Raw genomic sequence first — 18650 nt, 5'->3', positions numbered from 1 at the left:
TTATATATTATTCAATAAATTTATATTATTCATTATCTGGATTGATTTTTGTAAGATGTTAGTTGAGTTGACATGGTTTTAGTGCTTCAATCTATTGATCAAATCTTGATGCGCAGTACTCATTGTGGTCTGCTCTCACTGGATTATTCCATCAAGCCATATTTTGTGTACAAGTCGTCACTTTACACAGTTTTTATGCCATTTTTATGCTTTTTTTCAGCCTATGCACAGCTAGACTCTTCTGTATTTACCCTTACAGCTGAGAGTCTAAATGTATCTAAAGATTTAAAGCTTTAAAGTTTTAAAGAGTTTTGTCATTCATCAGCCTGTTAACAGTTAACTGTACTGTTGTAACTAGCAATACTACAATGGAGGCTGTGTGTTTTGTTTATTTTTATTCCTTTTTTTTTTGTGCACATCATAATTTTCTCAGGTCGACAATCCTGACTTACACTGATAAAAAAATAATTTCCTAAATGCAATCTAGAATTGGGTATTCAAGTTCAAAGAGCCACAAGTTTTACTTTGCATAATTTTAGAAGCTTTGCTGACTTTAAAATGTTCATACCAGTTTGTTCTATTAATAATAATACTGAACATTACATTTAAATTAGTTACACAAACAAATATGGGAAAAAGTGGAACAAAAATGCATTTATATTCAGAGTATTAAAATTTGATCAGGTATGTTGAGCTCCATTAAATACAGAACACTAATACATTTTAATATTTAATAATTATTAGCCCTATAACATAACACAAACAGATACATTATAATTTTTAAAGGCTATAGTGGTTTTACTCAGTGTGTATACAATTTAGTTTTTTTAATCATCCAGTTATGAACCAATGTGAGTAAGAGGTCCACTGCAGAGCTCATCCAGCTGTCATTAGTGTAACAGGAGTGAAACTCTGAGAACTCGCTGATGTGATGACAGCTCCATTCATTGTTATTGCAGCACTTTTTGCTTTACAATTGTAATATGTTTGTTTGCCATGCTGCAAAGAGGACCGTCTGATATTTGTACAATGCAAAGTGTAAAAGCCTGTCGCGCTGTGGACGAGGTGCAATGTTGTGCCGTGTCTTTAAAATGCTATTTGTTCTCTATGAGTGAAGCCTGCGCAGAGAGGCGCGCACTCCGCAGCACCTCGGTTACTTAGGAACGCAAGCCATAAACAGGGTAGTGCTTTCAGCCACCGATAATGTTCTTATTGATCATGTATTTTAACTGAAATATAGTCAGTCAAACCTGAGCATTCATTTAGTTGTTTAGCGTAAAAGAGGTAAGCGTAAGTGAAAGGTAAACGCCGTCAGGTACAGCAGACAAGCGCCAAAAATCACAGTCAGGAAGCGCCTGGCCAGAAGCGCTTATTCAATAAAAGTCCCCGTCCACGGAGGCGGGCCGCTGCGCTTCTTTTCCTGTGTCACGAAAGTGTCAACTGCATTTAAATGACATAAGCATAAAGCTTCATTTTTGCAGTACTTTTGAGCTCAAATTATAATACAAATATATTAACCTTAAGAATGATGCGGGACACAAAATTCATCCATGTGGGCTCATTGATCTAAAATTTCTTTGCGGCCCCCCTAGCGCCATCTGGGGCCGCGGACCCCAGTTTGAAAACCCCTGTTCTAGACATGTTGTAGTAGCTGTTTGCTGACATCCATTACACATACAAAATAGCACAATGGCAAAGTACTCATAATTAGATAACACTTCCGAAAGTAAAGTATTTTTACAATAATTTGAAAATGTACTAGTTTTATGTCCAGGCATGGGTTTGTGTAAAATGTTCATATTTGAGTAACAGTTTTTAATAACTTCATGGCTATAAACCATTTGTTAAGCATCAAAAACAATTTAAATGATCATTTATTATGCATAAACACTAATAAACATTTGCAATCAGTTCATAAATGCTGTATTTGAAAGATTCAAAAATGTGTTTTGAAATATATGTATCATTTAACATTTTTTAAATAGTATTAAGTAGAAGAAGAAAAAAATGTTTCCCCATTTCATGTGTCTAAAACACGAGACCAAACTTACATCTGTGCTCCAGTTTAAAGACTTTATATAGTTTTATTTGGAAATGTCTTTTTCATCTTAGAAAATGGATTATTACTACTGTATATAAAAAATGCACCAAACAATCAACAATAGACAAAAATAAACACTAAATAAAAATAATGAATAAAATATAGAAACTTTTTAAAATAAAAAACTGAACTTCATTCATTCATTTTCTTTAGCTTACCCAATTTACCTGTACCAGATTTCTTTGGACTGTGGGGGAAACTGGAGCACCCAGAGGAAACTTACGTGAACACACAGAGAACATGCAGACTCCACACAGAAACGCCAACTGACCCAGTCGAGGCTCGAACCAGAGTCCTTCTTGCTGTGAGGCAATCGTGCTACAAACTGAGCCACCATGTTGCCCCTCTTTAATTTAATTTAATTTAATTATTATTAAAAGCAATAATGTCTGGAGTAATAATTTCATTTGAAATTCAATAAAATAAAAAAATTAAATAAACTAAAAAAAACTGTTATTTAAAATTTTTATGAATATTTAACAGTTCAACAAATTTTTATACATTTAACAATTTGAATAATCATTTGATGAACAGAATATTCATTTATTCATTTTCTTTTCGACTTAGTTTCTTTATTAATCTGGAGTCGCCACAGAGGAATGGACCACTAACTTTTCTGGCATATGTTTTACGCAGCGGATGCCCTTCCAGCTGCAACACATCTCTGGGAAACATCCATACACACTCTTACACACTCATACACTACGGACAATTTAGCCTACACAATTCACCTGTATCGCATGTCTTTGGACTGTGGAGGAAACCGGAGCACCCGGAGGAAACCCACGCAAACGTGGGGAGAAAATGCAAACTCCATACAGAAATGCAAACTCCACACTGAAACACAGAAACAACTGACCCAGCTGAGTCTTGAACCAGCAACCTTCTTGCTGTGAGGCAACAGCACTACCTATTACCACTGCGTCACTGGTGAACAGAATAATTTTCTTAAAATAAAAAAAAACATTAAAAAAATGACCCTAAACTTTTGTTTTAATTGAAAATAGGGGTTATTCTTTTATTTAATTAAACATAATTTTCACCAACTGTCATTTCAGCTATAAATTACTTTTTATTTTTATTTTATTTTAACATTAGAGGAAATGGCTTTTTTTTTTTTACAAAAATCTGTAAATGGGCATTTATTGTTGTTTGTCAGAAATATCCATATTGAAAATAAATGAGGAAACTAATTTAAACAAGCCTTTTTCTTTCTTTTTTCTTTCTATCAATATCTAGCTTAAACGTGTTTAGGTTAGAGCATTTGACAACATGTTTTGGAGAATTTGTTTAATTAAACATTTATATTTGTTATAAAAACTAAAATAAACAAACAATTGTTTATGTTTTTTTATTACAATAATTTGCCAACTTTTCCCTCAAAAAAGAAGAGACCAAACTCACAATTGTGCTCCAAATCAAGGTACAATAGATTCGACATAGCTCTGTCAAAAAAAAAACTGTTGCTTTCAATGTCCATAGCTGCAATCTGACCTAAACTTACAAACTAATGACATCATGACGAAATACTGCCGGAAGCCAAACATTGCAAAAAGGTTTTTAAAATTGTATTAATTATTAAATTATGCATTTTAGATAATATAATCATTATGAGCTCTTATTACATTTCAATATCAATTTTCACAATGTTTTAACATTTTTAACTAAATTATCCTTACAAAGGAATTACACATAATTGACTCTTACAGAAAGCCAAAAATATTATTGTATATGGATCGCTTTTTTTAAAGTAAAACCACGCAGGATATCAAAACTCACACTTACAAGCGGTGACGTTTCTCGTTTTTAACACAAGATGGCGCACATGTAAAACATAATGCTTCCTCATTATTAAACAATTTGGGATCGACATAACCAATGATGCAATCCATTCATTTACAGCATATTGAGCGCTGTGCTATTATTACATGAAATGCCTTGGTTCTAATAAATTATTAACTTCCAAAACAATCTTTAGTTTTTTTATGCTTTATGTTGTGTATTTGTTGAACTTTATCGAATAAGCATATCGGCCTAGGCTATTTGACTGCACATACGAATGAGCTTCAAGTGACTAATTAACCTGTACTGAATTAACTAGCTCAAATCAACGATCTCAGGCGAGTGATGAGGCGAGATTGGGTATTCAGTGAGTTAGATCTCCGGTGTATGAATGGATGTGTGGTGTACGTGACAGCACGTCCATCACGGAGCAATTGTGTATCGATTGCGTTGTTAATTGTTCCGACACTTTGATGGGCCTTTTTCTTTGACGAGACTCTTTTCTCTTTTGTTTGCCATTGTATTTGATACTCGCTGATCTACTGTTCATCCCTTCTTTGAAGTTAACTGAATTGTTTGTGAATTGTAAAAATCCGACCTCATATAACCTTTATTGTTATGTATTAAGTATTTTGAAAATATATACAAAGTATATTTTAAACCAGAAAGGCTCAATTACAAAAAAAAAAAAAAAAAAAAAATATATATATATATATATATATATATATATATATATATATATATATATATATATATATATATATATATATATATATATATATATATAGTCTATTTCAGGATCAAGAAAAAAAATCTATTTGCAAGGTTACAATAGAAAAGAGAAACCAAAACTAGGGCCTGAGAGCCAAAGTTAGCCCATGATATCCTTTGATTTGGCCCACCATCTGAGGGAGAGTGATGGGATGGTTTCCAGACAATTCAAATTTAATCTAACCCTTTGTTTGCTTTATTGTTATTGTTAAAAGCCAACTGAAATTAAATGTTTCAATTAAATGATGTAAAATAATCAGATTTTTTTTTTCTAAATGTACATATCACCTGACAATGCTGAGAATTTGGTGAGTAAAACAATTCAAAAGCAGATTCTGCTTAACCTGTGTGTTCAGCATTGAACTCCACTGTGGTATAAATGTGAACATTTTTGGCACCCTGCAATAGAATGTGGATGGAGATCAATATACATTGTGCTTTTTAAAAGAATCCAGTCTAAAACAGTTTAGATCAGGGGTGCCTAAACTTTTTTCGAATGAAGGGCCAAAAACCAAATATCACTCAGAGCTGTGGGCCGAAGGTATTTATACCAAATTTGATTCATAATATTTCAAAATAAATAGAAAAAGTTACTTTAAATTGTATTATCTAATGCAGTATAACCTTTTAAATATTAAAAATTATTGCTTATTGCAATAAAAACAAACTATCCCGTTTATACCACAGTGGAGTTCAATGCTGAATACACAGGTCAAGCAGAATCTGCGTTTGACCTGTTTTACTCACCAAATTCTCTGGACTGATGGGAGGTAGTATGTACATTTAGACAATATCTGATTAATTTACATAATTTAGTTGAAATTTTATTTTAGTTGGCTTTTAAAAATAACAATAAAGCAAACAAACAAATGGTTACATTAATTTGAAATGTCAATGTGGAAACCATCCCCATCACTCTCTCTCAGATGGGATGGTGGGCCAAATCAAAGTTTACCAAGGTCCAACTTTGGCCCCCTGGCCCTAGTTTGGGCTTCTCTGGTTTAGATTAACAGAAAACAACTATACAGATATGTCTGATTTTGTCTGATAACAGAAGAGCTTTTTTGTGTCTTGCTCAAATTTTTTTTACATTTTACAATGGTGCACTTTTAGAACATATTTAGGTAAATACATTCATCTTTTAAAATATATAAATGCTTTAAAATGCATCCAAACTCATACAAAAACTGTACCATGCGGGTCACACTTTATTTGGATGGTCCGTTGATTTTAAGGTAAACTATATCTACTTGCACAGTTTCTTCTTGAAGGAGCAGTATCAACAGCTATTAAGCAGATAGTCTAATACTCAACTGGACCATCAAAATAAATTGTTACCCTTGTTTATTTATTTGTTATATTTATTTTGTTATAATCTATAAGAGAATAAAGAACTGTTTTGATTGGGATATTTTAAATAGATTGCAGAGCATCAAACAAAACGAACTGAATCAGTTCCCTCAATGATTCAGACAACTCGAGAATCGTTTGAACAGTGCCTCACTCAGTAAACACTGACGAAATACAGCATGAGGTGCTTTTTTTGCAGATAACACACTGAACCAAAAGCTCCACAAGCTCTCTTTTTGTTTTCCAGCTCTAAAAAGCCGCTGAGGCTCACCTTTAAGCGCGTCTCCGAAACTTTAAACGCCTTGAGCGACATGAACAGGTGGTGAGGAGGCGTGTCCAAGCAGACGACAGGCTTGACTTTTGACCATCCAAACTGCAGGGAAAATAACGCGAGCGCAATGGGTTGAACCAATCGGCGCATTCTTCCACACAGTGGGCGGAGCCATCCCTGCTAGAATGGAGTGGAAGCAGCTCGCCGGAGAGTCAGTGAAACAGGCGCTGTCAGAAGGAGTGGATATACACTTGTCGGCTCAGCTGATTTGAATGACAACAATATTTTGAAAATAGTCGGATACATTTTCATCTGCTGAGCTAACGCTTGGAGGAAGGATCGCACGAAATAAGGTGGGTGCCGATTAAGACTTTTTTCTAGTATATGCGTGTGCTGGCAACGCTTAAATTATAGATATATATCATTAGTCTGAGTGATAATGTAATTTAGAGTAACTTAATATTTGGGAAACGAATAGCCAGCATTCTGGGGACCAGTAAACATTCTTGGAGCTCAAAATGATAACGTCTGCCATGTTGAATTACTTGTTGGATGAAAATGATGAATAATATTCATGTCTTCATGTATGGAGATGTGCCACTCCTAAAGCGCGTTTACAGTTGGCCATAGAGATCTGCGACAGACTCGTGTTTTCCACATTTACATAGGCCAGCACGTGCGCTTTTATCTGTTTGCAACTGGCAACTACTGTTGAACAATAAAATAGCATGAATAGACAGACACGAGTCTTGGATTTTTACCGATGCGTAATTTTGGCGCCCCTGTGGCGCTACATGTGCAAATAGGCTTCCTGCTGTTTCATCCTTCATTCACCATCACTGGCACTGAATGACACCCAGCCTGGATGAATCTGTGTCCCTTTTAGAATGACAAAAAGACAAGCATGCTTATTTAGGATGAAGTAAAGGAGAGCTGTAAAACTGTGTGTCATGGTGCTCCACTGCTGGCCTCATTGCATCATCTCCTTTTTCATTTGGTTTCAGGTTATCAGAGCAGCAGCTTCTCAGGGGAACGAGAGAAGCCTTGTGAATATTTGGTGAAGCGATAGCAGCGGCGACACCTGGTCTCCCGAGTCCCCACGTTCGCTTTCATCCTCATCAGAGTGGAGAAACAAGATGGGGAATGGATTATCAGAGCCCCATGCCATCTTTCCGTGCCTGCCGTCCTTCCAGGCCCTGCACATTGTTATTCTCGGATTGGACTGTGCCGGTAAGACCACAGTGTTGTACAGACTACGCTTCAACGAGTTTGTGAACACCGTTCCCACTAAGGGCTTCAACACAGAGAAGATCAAAGTAAATCTTGGTCCTAAAAGCCGGACTGCCACCTTTCACTTTTGGGATGTAGGGGGTCAGGAGAAGCTCCGACCACTCTGGCGCTCATACACACGGTGTGCCGATGGCCTTGTGTTTGTGGTGGACTCGGTAGATGCAGAACGCATGGAGGAAGCCAAGACGGAGCTACATAAGATCACACGGCTTCAGGAGAACCTGGGGGTGCCTGTGCTGGTGGTGGCTAACAAGCAGGACCTGCGTAGCGCTTTGCCCCTCTCTGAAGTTGAACAGATGTTGGCGCTGAATGAGCTCGGTTCCCATACACCCTGGCACCTCCAACCGGCTTGTGCCATCATCGGAGAAGGTCTCCAAGAAGGCCTTGAACGCCTCCACACCATGATCATCAAGCGGAGAAAAATGATGAGGCAGCAGAAACGGAAAAGATGACTCTTTGGTGATGAGAATGTGAGCTGGTAGGCCTCTGTGATGGCTCCGCTACTAATGTGCCATAGGCCTTTGTGGCCACTGCGCTCCTGGAAGTATTGTTTCATCGGGCTGAGTTTTATCAGTCAGGAGGTCCTGGATGGGTACAGTTCAGAGACTGCGAGAGGACAATATTGATTGTCCACTTTGGTTATCGGATTGTAGCAGCTGTGGGACGATCACATGGAACTTTCACATTAACGCAGTGTTACGCAATGTCATTGGGTCTGTGGTACATCCAGTTCTTGTGAAGGACAGTACTGGACATGAACTTGTAAATGACAGAGACTGTTCGCCAAAGAGTTGGTTATTGTCTGACATGTTACACGTATCTAATATCCTAGCATTCATATGAAGTCTTGAAATGGAAGGACTGATTACCAAAGCTGCCATGGACTAATGAAAAAAAAAACCTGCACATTCAGGATGATTAGTTTTATCCAGAATGACCACCCTTCATTTTCCCTGAGTGTTTGTCGTCTCGGTGGTCAGGGGAACCAGAATAAGCTTTATGGATCACTTGTTGGGGAACGCACAAATGTTTATTTGACTAGACTCACTGAAGCAGGGTATTTCGCTAACCACTAAAGTATTTCAACAGGTGGATGTGGAAAGATTTGTAAGGTGTAAAATCCTTCTCAAGTGGCCCTGTTGACTGACACATGGAGGACTTGAGGACTACTAGCATTATTTCTAGCTGTACCTACATTGTGTGCTCTCCTGAACAACAAGAGATGTTAAATGCACTTTAGCAATTCCCTTTTCTAAAATATGAACTTGTAAAATCTGATTTTTTTTTTTTGTAAAGAGTTTATCATGTTACAAAAATGAAGTAACGTATTGCTTCAAATGAAGCGTTTTTTTCAACTCTCCACTGTTTCACATTCAGATGTGTAAATTTGTCACTCGGTGATTGTGTGTTGGGATTTTCATATTTATGTGTCAGAATTTGTACACTTTGAATAAATCCACAACTACACTGAACATATTACGTTTGAAGTCATTATTAATACTTGTTGCAAATTGACGTGGATTGTCAAAGTTTATGACTTGACAACATTTAGTCTGATAATTGCTTGACGCACTTTAAAGATGAGTCACTGACTTTTAAAGTCACTGGGACACACAGTGATGAGGAGATATGACGTAAATTATCTGTGACCTGTTCTAGGCATGCGACCAAAAAGGTTGCACTTTGTACATGGTTTGTTGTCAAACATCTATAAATGTTAAAGGTGCTGCTTAATTGCCATTCTTGCATCATTATATTGAATGTGAAGGCTTAAAGTGTAAAGGCTTAACCCATTTAACTGCCCCACCAAGAAAAAATGTTTGGATTGCATTTCCTATTATAGTTAACACACTCAGTGCATTTTATTTCAACACATCCCATAATTTCTAAAATATCAACCTCTACCAAATGGTTGATATGTCAGTTTATGATAAAAGTACCGGAATTATTATATATAATATGAAGTGTAAGACCAATTTATTTAAAAACATAATAAAAAAAAATCCTTTTTGAATACTTAATTATCTTTATTTTTTGAAGTAAGCCATAAAATATTTCAGATTCTCATTTAATATGCTTTCCTTTTTAAAATAAACCCAAAATTAAGTGTAGTAGTGTAACAGAATTATGCTTGTTAGATTTTTTTGTAAACCAACAATGCTGTGTCTTGAAAACCATTAATTAAATCAGTTATTCTTTAAATGACTTTATCAGACATTATTTAATAGGTCATATATGGTCAACCACCATAACAATTTAACAATAGGTTTGCCCATTTACTGATGTTGGTTTCTTTACCAGTGTCAGCTCCAATGAAAACTACAAAAAAAAAATCAGCCCTTTAAATGACAGCTTGTTTACATAATACTTCTCTTAATTCTAAAAACAAAACAAACAAACAAACAAACAAAAAAAAGTCTGTTATTTTTCATTCAAATAACTACAAATTTAAAGCCTTAAAAAAGGGAAGCCGGTTCACAAAAACACTTTGCTTACATGGTACTAGAATGAAATATTGTAGTTATAGTGGGTTTCATTTGGAATATTGAATGCTCCCAAAGGTCCTGAAATTTCAAATATCAAATATTATAAGGAAATATCAAAATAAAAAAAAAACGTATGTATTGTTTTTTTTTTTTTTTAATGTTTAACATTTGCATAAACAAAACCAAGATGATGACAAAAAATACATAGTACATAATACATATACACAGTGCTCAGCATATGTAAGTATAAAGTATAAATTGATATTTTTAATATGAAGCAATACAATTTTTATCTGTGCATATACACTAGATTAGTCAGTACTGAAAACAAATCTGGAGCTTACCTAACAAAATATCTTGTGATAACGGTCCAAAAACTAGTAAACTCCAAATTTATGTTATAGAAAAATATTAAATACATATTTTAAAAAAGAGGAAAAAGGGAAGCAATTTTTTTTTTTAAATTTAGTTAAAATTTTATAAGTTGTAATATATTTTTGCAATATTTAGCTTGAATTTATTGCATTATTTTTTAAATTTCTAAATATGTTTGGTGGCTAAATATTATTTTAATAAATATATCTGTTTAAGAAATCTGTTTTGTTTAAATGCACCAAAATACACAGCCTATATTTACTGAGAAATAGAAAAAACGATTCATTTTCTAAATGGAGTGTACTCAATTATGTTGACTAAAACATGTATAAGGTTTAAAATTGTTATTCGAAGGACTTTACACTTTATGCAGTTCATATACTAATCTGGATTAGTATATAAAGCAGTCTGGAACAGATTCTCAAACAATGTCAGGATATTAATCAGTTTAAAAACACTTTAAATTTAAACATACTGTATACTATTAAAGGAATATAATTATAAGTATAAGTGATTGAAAAAGAACAAAATGAGAAAGGTATGATGACATTTTAATTAATGGCTTTTTGCAATACTATATACCTTTTGGGTCTATATTATAAAATGTAAAGGTACAAATGTAATCAAACATATAATATGTCAAAGACGCTTAAAACATAAAGTATGTGTCATGTAAAGCTCATATGTCTCGTGTAAAAAGAAGAGATAAGTAAAAGAAGAAATAAATAGAAGTATTAAACGAATGATGTGTGTGGTAATGGGGTGGGGAAAATAATAAGCTTGTGCTTCATCCCGCTCCATTTCGACCATGTTGAAATGTATTTCGTTTTAAGAGCTGTTTTGTGTAAGATTTTTTCTGTTCGAAATAAATAAATTTTATCAAATCAAATATAAGAATCATCAGTTAATACATTTTAGATACTATTTTTAATTCCACTGTGCTTTAAGCATTTCTAGACGCAAAGATGTATATCCAAGAACTTGGCTTGGTTTTAAAACTAGCTTTTGAAAACCATTTTCTTCATCATCCACAATCTACTTAATCGCTGACCTTTAAAACAAAGTAAATCAAACGGTTCTTCCATAACAAAGCACCCTTGCTGAGAGTTCATTCAAAATTAAGCATTTATCAAATAAGTCAGCACAAGCATAATTTGTTCTTTGACAAACTCTGATATCAAACTGAGTTTTTCAACACAGCTGGTTTTGCCCGGAGCCCCACAGAGTGGAATGTTTGTGTTTGGAGAGTTTCTAGCACAGCCAGTTCCAGCACAAAAATACTTTCTCTGGGAACAAAAAAGGCTTTTAATGCAGGGAGAGGGGCCTGTGCACCAGCTGACCAGTTCAAACAGGCCTCCATCCCTGGACGTTGGTCTATTCTGCATTCAGATGGCAGCTGGATGACAGACAGATCACGTGACTCTGCTCTCAGAAGATAATAGAAGTGGGATTGGCTTCTAATTGGGTCTCAAATCATGAAAAATGCAAACGTCTATCCTCCACAGAAGCCGCAGCATGCACCAAGTGGAAAACCTGCTGTTCTGGTGCTCGTTTAGGGAGACGGTACAAAGAGAATTCACAATTTAGCATCTCAAAACACTGTTGCATGCTTTTGTATATTGCACAGACCTGCATCATATTTCTGACTAATATCTAATATTTTTTTTTTTTTTTAACTGGAGTGTGATTTTAACTGGAATATCATTCTGTTGCATTTTAGCTTTTTAGCAAACATTCGCAAGAAAGAGGAAGGTTATACTCCTTTATTGCCTGAATATAAGTCCCAGTGGTGTAAAGATTATACTCAACACTATTACAGAATTATTGGATTAATTATTTTACAATTATGTCCAAGGTGTTGCAGGTAAATATAGACCCATCCCCTGATGTTGCCATTTTTGGGGTTCCAAAGATTTGGTCCAAATTTAATTACAAACAACTTGATGTTTTGGCCTTTACCTCACTAAGGGCCTACTCACACTATGCCATCCGTACCGTGCCCAGGCCCGTTTCCCGGATCGTTTGAGAAGTGTGAGTGCGCTGAATCGGGCTCAAGCACGGTTCACTTGGCCGGCCCTGGCCCGGTTGGAAGAGGTGTGCCTGAGCGCGGTACACTTGGGCTTTGGCGCGGTACGCTTGTGTGTGAGCGCGAAACGCGCCAAAGCCCGAAACCGAAAGCGAGACGTGACTTTTAAGGGACTGTTTGATATGGATTTATTAATCATTCTTACTGTTCAGTGATCGCAAACTGCCGTAGTTTATTAAAGACGCAAACTCCTCACAGCACGCCAGCTGCGCACCTTCAGCAGATCTCCTCATTCCTGCAGCACGAGAGCTTTGATTGTTTATGAGCGCTAAAAGTGGCGGATCTGTTCGGTAAAATATCTGACTGTGTGTCCCCGCATCCCTAAGGACTGTTTGGCGAAATATTTGACTGCATGTCACTGCATAACAAACGACTGAAAGGATATAACTAGAGAAATCTCCACTGTGCTGCTAAATGAGAGCGTATGGCAAGCCGTTTTAACATTTAAACCTTGTTCTGGCTATCCATAAATATATTTAGAGATATAATTATATATTTTGACAAGTCATTATTATAATTCGACTTGTCAGAATGACAATTAGAGATATCTGCAATTACAATTGTACTTGTACGAAATCAGATTGGAGATATCTGCAAATATATTATGACTAGTCATATTCCTCCATTGACTTCCATTGAAAAATATTTGCAGATATCTCTGAGTTTTGACTCGTCAAAAATCCAATTCAAGATATCTACAACTGTAATTCGACTATTAGTAAATTAATTAGAGATATCTTCAAATATATTTGTAAATATCTCTAAATATTACGAATTAAAGACATCTGTATGACTAGTAAAAACTCAGTTAGAGATATCTCTAATTACAATTGTGACGAGTCAAAACTCATTTAGAGATATCTGCAAATATTTTTGAATAATTGTTATTCTGACTAGTCGAATTATAATTATGACTAGTCAAAATATAATTAGAGATATCTCTAAATATATTTATGGAGTCAGAACAAAGATTTAAATGCTAAAAAGGCTTGCCATAGAGAGCGCTTCTGAACAGCGCAGCAGCGATGACGTAAGCGTGCCGTGGCCCGGTATGGTGTGAGCGCGGGCCGTCGGGGGAGACGGGAGGGGGGACAAGCGTGCTTTGGCCCGGTTCGAGGCAACTGTACCTAGTGTGAGTACGGCCTAATAGCCAGGCGTCGTATACTACTTCACTGGAAATCAAATAAGCCTCCAACTACATCCCAATGGCTTGTGGATACCATGCATTTTCTTAAGTTGGAAAAGGTTAGATGCTGTGGGAAAACTCATTTCTTTAAAAAGTGGCAATGTTTTATAACTTACTTTAACTCTCTTAAGGTATTGCCTTCTATTTAATAGATGCACTCTCCTGAGTTCCCTCCTTTTTTAATTTATTTCGTATTAATTAAACTTTTTTTGTTTTATCTAATACCATTTTATACCGTTTAATTGTAAATGTTTACTTTCAACATTGACAATGTATCTGAACATTTGATTGTAATTTTCTGTACACTTAATACTTATGTTTCTATTTTTCTTTTCCTCTTTTATTATTATCATTATTATTATTAATATTTCTCTTTTTTATTATATATATATTTTTTGTTATTATTTTTTGTCTCTTTTGTAAAAAAAGAAAAAAAAGAAAAAGAATGTTATGTAACTATCTGTACTGATGTAATGTTTGTTTTTTCGCAATAAACAATTTAAACATAAAGATTATACTCAAGTAAAAGTACCAATACTTGCCTAAAAATGCGGTGCGAGTAAAAATGTCTCTGTTGTAAATATAACTCAAAGTATGAGTAAAAAGACCTTTGAAGGACTCAAGAGTAGTGAGTATCTTGCTGTAAAACGCTGATCCATTTATTGTTATTTGTGGATGTGTGTAAACGTAACATTCTGTAGTGCAGGGGTCATCAATCTCGGTCCTGGAGGGCCAATGTCCCTGCAGGGTTTAGCTCCAACTTGCCTCAACACACTTGCCTGGATGTTTCAAGTATACCTAGCAAGACCTTGATTAGCTTGTTCAGGTGTGTTTGATTAGGGTTGGAGCTAAAATGTGCAGGACACCGGCCCTCCAGGCAATCCGCTTCGTGACCACTGCTGTAGTGCATTAATTATTGCCCAGCAGGCACACAATACCATTAGACATTAATACTTGGTTCAAATTAGGTTGTGATGGTCAATGTCTAGCCAGTGTCTAGGGAAAATGTTATTTTGATGTCCAATAAAAAAGTCAAATAACGTTAATATTTGTTTGTTTTTAGGTTGTGTTGGAAAATTACCAAAATCCAATGTCGAGTCAACATCTTAAATCATATTGACATCACAAACTGACATACAGTCGTCAAATATGGAAACCAAAATCCAACGTTTGATAGACAGCATAGTGGTAACGTCTGCACAACATCAAGCTGTAACATCATTAGACATTGATATTTGGTTGATTTTAGGTTTGACATTAGACATTGACATCGGCCTGACGTTGAGTTCTGATGTCAAACTAATTTTATTTTCCAAACAAAGTGCAATGTCAATCTCATGTTGATGTCTTGTGTCTGCTGGGGATTTAAGGCAATTTCCTCATCATACAGAAAACATCTGTCATCTTTTTATCAGTAACATGCATCTAAACAATCTCTTGGTCAATGTGTGTAAAGATTTTGGACATCCTGGACACTTTTAATGCTTACAAACCGTTTGCTGCAATTATAAAAGCATCCATGTCTTGAGGTAGTTCATTATGATGCGATGTTCCCATCCATGTGCGATTTGATTGAACAGGAATCACACAACTGATTTTTCTAATCCCCAAAGACAAGAAAAAATAAAGTAATGACTGCAGGTTGAAGAAAATTAGTGGAGTAAAAGAACAATACTGCACTAAAAATGTACTAAAGAGAAAGTAAAAGCACAGATTTTTAAAAACTACTTAGTAAATTACAATTCCAGAGAAAAAACTATTGAGTTACCGTGATTTGAGTATAAGAATTTGTTACTTTAAACCACTGATAAGTCCTCTCTTCCTATGAGGAAGCTTAATTAATATAGGCAACATTTTCTGAACATTTTTACTAAAACAGTCATTCAAAGTCATCAGGTCTTTGAGAGGCGCTAGTCTTCGGTTGTTTTCAGAACATTAGCAGAAAAACATTTGCTCTCATGCTATATTTTAAGATACAACTATCGCCATTAACAAACCTGTGAAATAACTGAAATCAGGCAGCGTAGTGATATACAGTGTTGGGGGTAATGCATTACAAGTAATGTAAGTTACGTAATAATATTACCTTTCTAAGCAAAGAGTAAAGTAATTACTTAAAAAAATGAAGTAATATTATTTGAGTTACTTTTTTAAAAATATTAAGTAAGTTTTTTTAGATTCATGAATTGGCTTTTAAAAACTAAATTGCTGAATTCAAATTTGTGTAATCACGTTGAAAATGATTTCAAGCCTTAGACAGGTATGAAAAAGTAATTCAAAAGTAACTCAAAAATAACGTAACACATTACTTTCCATAAAAAGTAACTAAGTAACTCAACTAGTTACTTTTTTGGGGAGTAACTCAATATTGTAATGCACTACGTTCAAAAGTAACTTTCCCCAACACTGGTGATATGGAACTGTGATGAGTTTAAAACCTGCTTGGAATTACTGCGCTGTGCTTTTGCCAGTAAATAGTTGCACAGCTTACAATGTTCATCAGTCAAGTCCTATATAGCACAACAAAGATGTTAAATAAACATCCAGCAAATCTCTTTCTGAAAAAAATAAATAAATCTGTAAACAACCTAGATATTCAGCAACTTGTTTATGTAACCAATTTCACTATTAACTAGCGGATTATTACCTGCCTATTATTAGGATATTGACTGGTTATGATTACTTATAAAGACAATATTCTGCATGGTCTTATTCAACATCCTCACTAACTTAATTTCTATTAATAAGCAGCAAATTAGGAGTTTATTGAGCCATAAGACAAAGTTATTGGTTGGTTATAGCGAGAATTGTACTTTCCAAAAATAAAAAAATAAAAAAATTCAGTTCTCAGTTCATTTTCACATGTATGATTTTTTAAAGCCTAATCCCGATTTCAAGAAAATAAGAGCATGACCCAGATGCTTTCCACTACATCTGTCAGCGTTTTACAGCAGTGACAGAAAATGACAGATTTATATTATTTATGAACTTGTGTTTATGTAATATTTGTTGACATAACATGAGTTTACATGAACACATTAAGCTCCTTTGCAGACTGTAAGTTATATTATACATTTGACTGCTTTTGTTATTTTGAAATGTGCCTTAATTCTGATTTTAACAGCATCAAAATTAGAAAACAACCTACAATTTCCATAGTCTTCGAAGTCACTGATAAGTCCATTCTGTTATTATCCTAACCTGAGTAAGTTGGCAGTCTTTAAGTCTGTTTCATGAGTTATGAATATATAGTGCAGCTGGATTTGCTCACTAGTTAAACGCTAAAGAGTGCAAGGATTAACTTTTGTAGAAGATTGTGTTGTGTGGACAAAAGTTCACTTTAGTGATGAAAGCAAGTTTAATTTATTTGGCTCCAATGGGAAACATTATGTTCGCTTCCAAACCGGGGAAAACCTGAACTTACATTTTGTAACAGATTGAAAGGTGGAGGAGGAAGTGTCATTCAAGAAGTCATTCAAAGCAAGAGCCTGCACACTTCCTACTCATTTTGACTGCTGTAACTTTCAGCAATTTTAGCTGTAATCCTTCTTTGGGCAACAATCATTGCTGATCTTTAAATTTGATCACTTTTTTCCACAAAATAAAGTGTTTTGTAAAAGTGCTTTGACTATTTTGCAAAATAAAGGCAAAAGAATCATTCAAATTTTAAATATTGATTACATTATTTCTGAAAAAAACAACTGATTGCTACATTTTCTCTCGACGGTATATATAATGTGAAAAAATCATGCTTTGTGGAAAGACCTTTTTGAACATTTTTTTTTTGTTGTTGTTGTTGAAGATAAGCTCATTTTACACGTCCCCTTAGTGTTAAACAGATTAATTTTTCCATTTTTAATCCATACAGGTTATTTTCGGGTATGGTGGGAACACTTTAAGCTTAGCTTAGCATAAATCATTGAACTGGATTAGTCTATTAGCATCTTGCTCAAAAATGACCAAAGAGTTTTGATAATTTTTAATCCATACATGCTATCTTTGGGTATGGTGAGAGCACTTTTAGCTTAGCATAAATTTTTCGATCGGATTAGATTATTAGCTTCTCACAAAAAAATTATTAAAGAGTTTCGATGATTTTTAATCCATACAGGCTTTTTTTCGGGTATGGTGGGAGCACTTTTAGCTCAGCTTAGCATAAAACATTAAATCGAATTAGACCATTAGCATCTCGCTTAAAAATGACCAAAGAGTTTTGATAATTTTTAATCCATACAGGCTTTCTTCGTGTATGGTGGAAGCACTTTTAGCTTAGCTTAGCATTAATTATTGAATTATATTAGGCCATTAGCATCTCGCTCAAAAATGACCAAAGGGTTTTGATATGTTTTAATCCATACATGCTATCTTCTGGGTATGGTGGGAACACTTTTAGTTTAACTTAGCATAAACCATTAAATCGTAGTAGATTTTTAGCATCTAGCTCAAAAATGACCAAAAAAAGAGTTTTTAATAATTTTTTATCTATTCAGGCTATCTTCGGGTATGGTGGGAGCACTTTTAGATTAGCATAAATCATTGAATCTGATTAGACCATTAGCATCTCACTCAAAAATGAGCAGAGTTTCATTAATTGTTCTATTTAAAGCTCGGCTCTTCTACATAGTTTACTAAGACCAACGTAAAATGAAAAGTTGCTATTTTCTAGGCTGCTACTTTACTCTCATTCCGGCATAATAATTGAGGAACATTTCTGCTATACCATGGCTGCAGCAGGTGCTATTATATCATGCGGATTCTATCTGATGGTGAAATTGTAGGGCTTAGTGTTGGGGACTATTTTCAGGTGCTGCTTAATGTCACTGCACCTGCTGCAGCCATTGTACAGCAGCAACATTTTCAAAATAAAAGTGGAGTGTTTTTATAAAACTTCAAATTAGACAATACTAGGCACATATTTTATGTATTTTTTATTTTTTTAATGTCAAGATGCA

At 34.8% G+C, this 18650-nt stretch overlaps 1 protein-coding gene and 1 long non-coding RNA gene across 6 annotated transcripts in view; one reads left to right on the top strand and one right to left on the bottom strand.

Moving 5' to 3' along the window:
* Positions 1-18650, bottom strand: part of LOC141379126 (uncharacterized) — a 113766-nt gene that overhangs the window by 5771 nt on the left and 89345 nt on the right. The window contains exon 1 of one of the 5 annotated variants that reach the window (XR_015516925.1): positions 6276-6359. The exons of 3 other annotated variants lie outside the window; for them this stretch is intronic. This is a non-coding gene — a long non-coding RNA (uncharacterized LOC141379126). Of the gene's footprint in view, positions 1-1250; positions 1528-6275; positions 6360-18650 lie in introns of those variants that run through there. One more of the 5 variants, XR_015516928.1, reaches the window with a different exon arrangement.
* arl4ab (ARF like GTPase 4Ab) lies at positions 6490-9037 on the top strand. The gene is given in 2 exon segments (NM_200318.2): positions 6490-6628; positions 7280-9037. A coding segment is annotated over 1 exon segment (606 nt). The 5' UTR covers positions 6490-6628; positions 7280-7411; the 3' UTR covers positions 8018-9037.

This window comes from Danio rerio, chromosome 19, assembly GCF_052040795.2.
Source record: "Danio rerio strain M-AB ecotype USA chromosome 19, GRCz13ab, whole genome shotgun sequence".
Classification (NCBI taxonomy): domain Eukaryota; kingdom Metazoa; phylum Chordata; class Actinopteri; order Cypriniformes; family Danionidae; genus Danio; species Danio rerio.
The sequence above is the reverse complement of the archived record's forward strand: the minus strand, read 5'-3'. Positions and strand labels throughout refer to the sequence as shown.